Source organism: Pavona decussata, unplaced genomic scaffold (genome assembly GCF_977016875.1).
Source record: "Pavona decussata unplaced genomic scaffold, jaPavDecu1.1 SCAFFOLD_104, whole genome shotgun sequence".
Lineage (NCBI taxonomy): Eukaryota > Metazoa > Cnidaria > Anthozoa > Scleractinia > Agariciidae > Pavona > Pavona decussata.
The window spans coordinates 160284-170000 of NW_028145518.1; the positions used below are offsets into that span (position 1 = coordinate 160284).

Below are 9717 nucleotides of genomic sequence, written 5' to 3' on the forward strand. Positions count from 1 at the left end.
GTTACTTTATTTTATAAAAATATTGTAATCAAATTGTATAATGAAAGAATTGTCAGAATTGCAAGAACACATTCGAACATCGATGATAGATTTTCACCGTAAATTGAGTCTTCCAATATTACCCAGACAGGAATGCATGATAAAAAGTATCGTAATATTCACATATTTGTATGAAAAACATTACAACACAGGTTTACCTGATGAAGTTTACATAACAATTATTCCATGAGACCGCGTTGGATATGAAGTGATAAATAACCAACGAGCGCGTAGCGCGAGTTGGTTATGATCACTTCATATCCAACAAGGTCGAATGGAATAATTGTTTTAGTATATTCTCAAATCGAGTTTTTGCCGCTGATTTTTATTTCAACAATTTTACAAAGCGGTCAAAAGAGCATACAACTTCCGGTCACATGCGCGCCGTGGTCACCTGATTATTACATCACTGGATGAGCTGAATGAAATTTGACAGCTACGACAAACTGTGGTCAACTGTTAACGAAAATCAACCTTGAAATATTCAACCGTTCAAATGCAAGGAAAAAAGACAGTTTCGGAAGCTCTCGAGTGGTCAAATAGTGTTCAAAGTTCAGGAAGATTTTCCTGATTCTCCGCCTCCGTAATGGTTGTGAACTTGGACATTGCAGTTGAAGAAAACCTGCGGAAAGCTTCTTCGCTCGCTTTGCCGAACCTCGGTATTTACGAACTGATTTTGGACTAAAACTGTCCCTTCACTTTGAGGTTGCCGTTCTTGCTGGCCATGGCATTCGTTTTCTTTCTCAGCTGCAGAGATACCAGTGCATGGGGAAGCTTCAGAGGCTCTGGCTGAGACAAAATCACTGAGAACGTGTGACATCTTCTTCTGCTGTTCTATGGATGGGCGATCATTGTACGATTCCACCGCCTGGTCTGATCTATGTCCCGTAACAGATTTTATGTGTCTGGTTTCACAGTTGTGGTCAGACAGAACTGTAACTGCTGTCGCCCTGAGGCAGTGGTTGGTTAGATGGGGCTCTATGCCAGCTCGCCTGCTCATATTTTTCAACATGTTGTCCAGCGTGCTCGAGCCAACCGGCGAATCGCAATACCAGATTTTGTCATCTGCTGGACTGAATTTCTGACTTTGGCCGTCTCTCGGCTTTTGGAAAAGAGCGTCGGAACTCGGGTTCAGGTGATCTAGGTAGTTCCTGATTGTTTTCACTGGGCACCTCTGAGAACCAGCAACGGCAAAGATCTTCGCGTCGCTTTCGTCCTCAGAGTCTCCAAGGCCGCCTTGATGATTTTTTGTGCTGAGCAGCGAACCTGGCTGTCGTCTGTTTAACTCAAAATACTCGACACCTTGTGGCGTTGTTCTTAGGGAGAGCATTCCAGGGTTCAACTGCCGCTGATTTTCTCTTCCTCGTCGTCCGAAGAAAAGGGTGAGATAAAGCCATGCGGTTCTCTGCAGTTGGGCTGGATTTTGACTGTCGGCCGGCCCAAGTTCACCGCTTTCAAAGAGCCTCTGGATTTGATCTTTTGACACTGCTTTCTTGTGGACAATTCCAGCTATTTTACCCGTTTTTCTGAGATCCTTTACAAACGCATCCAAAATTTTATTGGCTTGGGTAAACACAGCGTCGGAGATGATAGAAAAAGGCTTGTTGTTTGGTGGCGAGCGAAGAAAGCGATCTATGGCGGCTCGAATGGACTTCATGGATGTGTTTTTGTAGTACGTGCCGTCTTTCTTCCTTGCGGAGGTGTAGAAACATTTAAGGCATTCACTTAGCTCCTCTTTGGACATGTCTTCAATTCGTTTTGAAAATTTTGTGGCAACAGGACTTGACAGCCATTCTGTAAATAGCAAGGTGAGAATTTTTGTCGTTGTTACGCAGTTATAAAATTATCAAAATATCGACAGTGAACGTAACAATTGTTGCTTGTTTTTGAGTAAAACTCTCAGATACGTACCATTAAATATGTTCATGCCGAACTTTGTGGCTTTCTTCGTTTTTTCTGGAACAGCATTGTCTAGTATCTCTTGAAGTTTAGTGGGAGACAGCTCCTGAAACCTGCCAGTATCGGTCATTATGGAGAGCTGAAGTAAAAAACTTCGTGCGGAAAATTTTTAAACTTGGCGCACTATTTTCCATATTAGGTAAAACTCCGACTATTGGCTCATAGTCGGAGTTTTTGAGCCAATTAGAGAGCTAGAAATGCAATAGTCGGGGCTGAGAATATACTAAAAAGAGTTAATTCATGATGGAATCGGATTAATTGGGCCTGGAGATGGATGGTTAACAGCTATTCTCCATCGATTATTTGGTTGGCAACCATATATCAGATCACATGGAATATTACATGATGCTTATGGCCAATTTTACAACAGATATCATCGTGACAAAGGATACATGTACACCATTAATGAGAAAAAAACATTCAATTGGATGAAAAAATGCATGTTTTTGGGTCAAATAACTGGTCTCTATTATTGCATCAAAAATAAGATAACCATATAATATATGCAAAAGAAGAAATTAATAATTGATTTCAATCATATTTCAAATCAATTATCAACAGAAGAAATTGATGAATTGAAAGCTTATTACATGACATATCACAAAAAGATGTGGATGTACAAAAGTGCATACAAAAGATTCAAAAAATGGGAATTCGCTGGTAATATTTCATCCATTGTATTTGCAACTGGTGGTATTGCATCATCGGTTGCAACCAGTGGAGCTTCATTATTGGCAATATCATCGGTGTCTGTCATAATTCAAGCTTATATGAAGCATAAAAAAGTTGAAATCAAACTTTATCAATGCCAATATGCTTTTCAAACTTACGGACATTTATTAAATGAAATAAAAGAAATAATGAGAAATGGACATTTTGATAGAGATGATTTGACAAACAAGCTTACTCAAAATGATGATTTCATTTTGGATAATTCGCCGATTGTCGATAAATGGGGTGACAAATATGATAAAAAATATCAGATATTCACTTATGTTTGATTAATAATGTGCATGATTTGGGGGCCAATAATGTCCATAATTTTATCCCAATAAACATTGTATAATTTCATTGTTTTTTTGGATTTTGTCAACTCTATTTGGGAAGAATCAATTTTCATTAATTGCAATATTCTATGCAAAAGATATTTCAAACTGATTATTCTCTTTCTTTTACCATTGATTTGTGGCAGTATTTTGTTTATTTCAACGAATATTTTATGAATTTTGAAATTGGTTGAACAACTGATTTCAATTTTGTTTTTCAAAATAATTTTATCTAATGTATGCGACAAATGGTATTTTCTATTATACACTGTTTTCTTGTATATTTTGAACAAATTGGCATGAAAATTGATATATTCTGTTTTGTATTCTTCACCAACAACCTGTCCACAAGCAACACACGTTAATTGACATTCCATGTTTTTCAAATTCTGTGATCCACAACAATCAGGCATTGATGGTTGTTTCTCAACTTTGGATTCATCATGATATCCACAAAATTCACATTCATCTTTGCAATGCAGGAATTGGCACAGAGATGATTCCACCTGCTTGGAAACATCTTTTGGTTTTTTCAAAATGGATTTCATTTTTGTATAAATATAGTATATAATATAATTACACAAAAATGTTTTCAAAAATATTAAAACCACAAAAGATGATACAAAGTCTCGAAATCAAATATTTATCAAAAAACAAATAAAAACCAAGTTTTGTCACAAGTTTTTGTTGCAATGTTTTGATCACAAGTTGATACTATCATTGGATAGCATAATGACCATAGGCCAATGAGTGTATTCCATCAGGATACAAATATCGTTTATCATCAAAACATGACAACGATGTCTTGTTGATGGTGTAACTACCAAGTTCATGATGGTTACTTCTGATTGTTTTCATTTGGTGAAATAATTGTTTCTCATTGAACAACACATCTTTGTAATCAAAATGTTGAATATCATTTTTGATGACATTCTTTTTGATTCCTTTGGCTGTTTTTCCACCATTGTTGTTATCTTTGATATATGAATACATTTTGGATCTCAATCCAACGAATTCAGTAATGGGTACACCAGCGGCTTCATCTTTGAATTTTCCAATAACTTTTTTATTTGTGGAGTCATAAAATTGATGATTTGATGGATAATCCGAGTTATCAAACATTTCTTTTTTATTCCAAAAATCTTGATACACATCTTCGGCTTCAATTTCATATTTCAAACTGTCTGTATCCGTAAACAGTAACTTAGCTTTGTTACCATATTTGTTTTTAACGAAATTGTAATGGAAATCGTACATCAATGTTTTGCTCAAATCAAGGATACACATACCAACGTATGCTGGTCGATTGAGAGTCAACGATTCCTTTATTTTATGGACTGCAACCAAGTTTTCATTAAAGATTTTGCTATTGATGAATGTTGGTTTGGAAGTCATTTTCAATAATTGTTTCTCATTAGTCACCAGTTTAATGTCTTCCCGTTTTCTGATATTCTCCATTGTTTTACCGAAGACACTATTGTTCATCAGTTTGAAGAAATCTTTCTCAAAAGCATTCTTTGCATTAGTTCTTTGATGTGTATTGAAATCAATATATGCCTTCAACCAAGGACTTTGATTAAAGGATAATACACGGTATATTTTAGTCAATTTCAAACCCAATTCACAATACAATTGCAGATTACGATAATGTAATACATATTTTGATTTGTTTGCCAATGTTGGAATCAGTTTTTTGACTTGTCCACTTGTTATTCCAAATTTTTCTGCAATTCTTTGGCAATATTCTGACAGCATATTTGGTGCCACTTTGATTTGTTCAGCAGCACATGGATAATCATTGTGTAAATCATGTAATTCATTAGGATATTCCAAATCAACTTCCAATAAATATCCAGTCTTATTATCTTTGGGAATCGTTTTCCAATTAATGTTTTTTATTTGCTGTTTATTCAACCATTTGAAATTCCCAGTTGGAAGATGTTGTGACATAGCCCATCCATATAGATTGTTTGCATCCAAATACATGATATGTTTACTGGGTTCATTTGGATTCCAATTTTGCATGTATTTGTTGTTAGCTTTGCCGTATCTATTGGCTATGTAACTGATTCCTCCACGCATGCCCTTTTCAACAAATTGATACATATCAATATCCGTGATTAATTCAAGTTTGACTTCAGTCATTTTCAACATTGCATCCCAAGATAATCCCGGAGATGTAAAATAATGACATGGATCCAATCTATAATATTCCAAACATGTTTTACGGAAATTTTCAAAAACATCAGCCAACAGCAGTACATCAGATTTGAGATATAAATCATGGTATTCGCCCATGGTTTTCAATTGAAATGTATTCCAAACATTTTGTGCATGACTGTATTCTTCATCTGTAATATTTGTATTATTCATTTGACTGTAAAATTCATCTTTGGTTGGTAATTGAGTATCATTGAATTTATCAAAATTACTCATATAATCGTACGGATAAACTCCTTTTTGTTTCATTAATTGTAATTTACGACCTTTGAAAACTTCACTGGTATATTTGAAGGCATCTTCTGGTAGATTCTTTACAAGATTTGCCAATGATTGATTCATAAACTGTAAACTATCGATAAATACTAAATTATAACCCAACATGAATGCCATGTATTGTTCCATGTTATTTGGGATTACATTAATTTTGTGTTGTCTGGTTTCACCTTTTCTATCCACATAAGTATTGGTCTCAATAATTTTACCAATTTCTTGCATTATAAAATGACTATCATATCCTTTCAAATTATGAAATATTACAGGGATTTTGTTAGTTATTGTAAAATCCCTGTTACATTGATTATGGGCTGAGCCACGGAATTTTCCAGTAATATGACAATGATCTCTGACACGTTTATCATTTGGTTCATATTTTTTACCACAAATATGACAAGATGTTGATTTTTGGAATTTGTCTTCATCTTCTGGAGACATAACTAATGGTTTATTGAATTTGTATTTGATTGTATTGCGGCAATATTTGACTTCATCAAGCATTGCTTGCATGAATTTGTAAACAGCTTTTTCTCCACGATAATATTTTATTGGTTTGGAATATTTGTCATCATAGCAGCAAACAACTTTGTAACCATAACCGCAATCAGTGTGTTTTTGATAAGCTTCAGTAAAAGATTGTTGGTTAGATTGATTACAACCATGAATTGGTTCAGTGATTGCTTCAAAATCTGCGTATATCACGAATGGTGCTTGCATTTGTTTATGATAATTTTTGAATTCTATTTTGGAGCCAACTTCGGGCATTTTGATTGATTGTACACCATTGATTTCAATACATACTTCCTTGTGTTTCAACAATATTTCTTCCTTGGAGAAACATTGAAGGCAATGCATACAAAAATGTTTTTTATTTTTATTTCTTGTTTTTCGATACATAAATCTATTAAAATCTTTGATAAGACAGTAATGTTTGTTTTCATCTTCTGAGATTAGCAATAGATTCATCACATTCTCAAACTTTTCTTTGGACACATAAATTGGATAAGTTTGTTTGTTTTCATAACCAAAAACATTGATGTTGATACTGTTTTGGATTTCAATTTTGTTGTATTGTTTGATGGAAACTGGGAATTCAATTCCTTGGTAATTCAATTGTGGCATAAATGCTTTGTCAGTTTTTTTGATTCGTTGTGGATTATTTTCTCGTGGATTCAAATGTCTAACGTGACACCAACGAAAGCATTCATTGTCTTTATTCTTGAGATTAATCAATCCACTTTTGTTATGTTGTAGTTCAGTTGGAAGTTTAATGTAAGAACTTCCAGTAAGAGGCTGATATTTGATAATATTAATGTAATGTCCATTGATTGATTTAATTATCCAAGCTGAACCTTCACTAATCCATTTGTGAATATCATTCATAATTTGTTCAACATTAACATCCAAAGATTCTTGAAAATCATTGGCATTAGTTATTGTTTTTGGTTTACTATTAAAATATCCAATTCTGGAGACAGTTTGGTTTCCTTTTTGTTGTTCAAAATAAATTGTCAAAGTTTCAATAAATTTAATTCCTTTCATTTGAGTTAATAATTGTTTCATAAAATGAGCAATAGCTAATCTGGTTGAACTCATTTGTATCAAAGGATCTGTTTCATTTTTAATTCCAACTTCATAAGATTTGTTATATCCCTTGAATGCTCTTGCAACTTCTGTGATTTGAGTTCTCTGTCTAGGAATCGGAGCCATTTTCTTAGTCCTTGGTGCTGCTTTGGGTTTATCAGCAAATTGTTTTGGAGGAGGAATAATGTTGTTTCTTGGTTGAACAATTGGTTGATCTCTGAATTGTATTGGCGGCTTGATGATTGTATTCTCGTAATCTTTTACCATTTGTTTGACTGATTTTCGTGGATAGGGTATTGGTTTCACTTTCTTGGTTCTCGGCATTGGAACCGGTTTTTGTTTTTCCAATAATAATGCTATTAATTGATCTTTCGTTAATTTTGATAAATTATTTTTGTTCATAATATTATATGTTATATTATTTTTATTTTGTGATTCCAGATTTGCTAATGGATGAAGACTGGAGGCAACATCCATGCCAGTCATCTGTGGAAGGACTGACGGCTTCGTTGATTTGTTTCTGTTTTGTGGCAACATGGCCTCAAATTCCATTTATTTTTCATGAAATTGGAGGTCACTAACTACAAACATAAAATCTAACTAATTAATTACAAGATTTTTTATGCAAATATTTACTTCCATTTTTTAATTGTTTGTTGCAGTTTGGGCATGTAAATGTTTGTTTTTGCCATCTTTTAACCCGCTCTTGATGTTTAATTCTTTTTTCTTCATCAGTTGATTTTCGTGGTCTAATATTGGATGATTTCAAATAATTGTCTGGTAATTCTTCTTGTTCAATGTATTCAAAAATGTATGCTTGATGATTCATTTTGGAAATTGCCGTTTTACACATATTTAATCCCTCGGCAACCATTTTAACCAATCCAGGATTAATTCCAAGATGTTCTTTTATTGAATACATACTATTAAAATAACTCACTTCTTTAGTTTCACAATTTGTTGCCTTAACACATTTCCGGTTTTTGTGATTATTTGCTGCAAATGCATAATCTCTTTTCTTAGCTGATTTCAAATTATTTTCTTGTTGTGTCATCAATTGTAAATTTTTTATTCGATTATCATCTTTGATATCATTAACATGGTCAATTACCATTCCATTTGGTATTACACCATAAAAGCATTCCCAGATGAATCGATGAGCTTGCATTGTTTTTCGTTTATTATCATTTGATTTAACAGCAACTAATAAATACCCTGTATGATTATTAGTTCCAGAAAATTTATTCATTGTCTGAAAATAAATAACTTTACCAGACTTTGAAGCACCATATTCATTGTAAATTGGGTGAATATAATATTTTTTACCATTAATAATCATAGTATTATTAGATAATTTTTTTGTAGATGAATCCAAAAGTTGATTTTCAGATTTTTGATTTTTCATTTCTCTCATACAATAATGTATTATATAATTATCGCTTTAAATAGTTAAGGTAAAAAAAATTACAGTAAATGTATGAGACCCCAAAAATACATCAAATATAGCCAAACAACCCTTGTATTCATTGATGATTAATCCCTGTAGAGTGGAAAATCTTTGTCATCCAAATCGTTACACATTCTGTAAAACATCTTATTGATTATTTTATTTTCTGTGCGTGTAAACTCGCAATCATTGTCTTCCATTGGTGGAAATTCCATTAATCTATTGACTGTTTGCAATTCTTCTTCAGAGTATGAGCTGTTCAAAAATTCTTTTCTGGCTTTGTGCATGTGTTTCATATTTTCAGAGGCTGTAACCAATTGCAAATTTACAATTGAATTGTTCTGGCGATTGGAATCAATGTGATTTATTTGCAATCCAGGAGAAATATTTGTCTGATTTACGGCCTCATAGACGAATCGATGAGCGGGGCATGTATTGTTACGTCCCGGAGAAATTATATAATAGCCATTCTCAGACAAATATCCTTTTCTAGGTTCTAATCTTTTTCGATTGATTATATAACCATCAACTGAGGCTCCGTAATTTTCAAATGTTGGATGAATAAAATATGTTTTATCATTGTGATCAAATTGGTTGTTCATATAAATAAGGTTACATAAAATTGAATAACCGGTTTAAACCAGTTTTGAAAAAAGCAAGGAAAATTTAGGTTTTTAGGTTTTAGGTCAAAAGCTAAATTTAGGTTTTTAGGTTTTAGGTCAAAAGCTAAATTTAGGTTTTTAGTTTTTTAGGTTTTTGAGTTTAGGTTTTTGAAAACCGAGGATTTAGGTTTTTAGGTTTTTGACGTCTCCGTTGCAGGAGTTCATTGTTAAATTCAAAGGCTGTGTTAGTTAATTTATGCAAGAATTGGATTTATAAGGATTTGTATGGGGTTGGGTAAAATATTGGATTTATAAGGATTTGTATGGGATTTTTTATCATTTTTTGAAACGTGGGTTGATACCCTCATATATCTAACTACTAACCATCCCGCTCAGTCATGCAAACACATCTGGGACGTCGGAATCTCCAACAAAAACGGATGGCACTGGATCGACCCCGAGAGAAATGGCCAACCTTTAAAAGTCTACTGTGACTTAACAAGTGAAGGCGGTAGGTCTTTGATAACGCTTCTCTATAAGAGAC

General features: G+C 33.5%; 1 protein-coding gene across 1 annotated transcript; it reads right to left on the bottom strand.

Annotated features, from left to right (window-relative positions):
* Positions 1–202: 202 nt before the first annotated feature.
* Positions 203–2222, bottom strand: LOC146471418 (uncharacterized protein KIAA1958-like). Its single transcript, XM_085120915.1, has 2 exons — positions 1951–2222; positions 203–1833 (listed from the first exon to the last, which is right to left on the bottom strand). The coding sequence occupies exons 1-2, from the start codon at positions 2066–2068 to the stop codon at positions 593–595; spliced, it is 1359 nt and encodes a 452-aa protein (XP_084977041.1). The 5' UTR covers positions 2069–2222; the 3' UTR covers positions 203–592.
* Positions 2223–9717: the final 7495 nt, after the last annotated feature.

Excerpts from the sequence above, each read along its gene's own strand:
- LOC146471418 (XM_085120915.1), bottom strand. The coding sequence starts at position 2,068 with ATGACCGATACTGGCAGGTTTCAGGAGCTGTCTCCCACTAAACTTCAA. Across the intron at positions 1,834-1,950 it reads CGGCATGAACATATTTAATG|AATGGCTGTCAAGTCCTGTT; the intron begins GTACGTATCTGA and ends TGCTATTTACAG.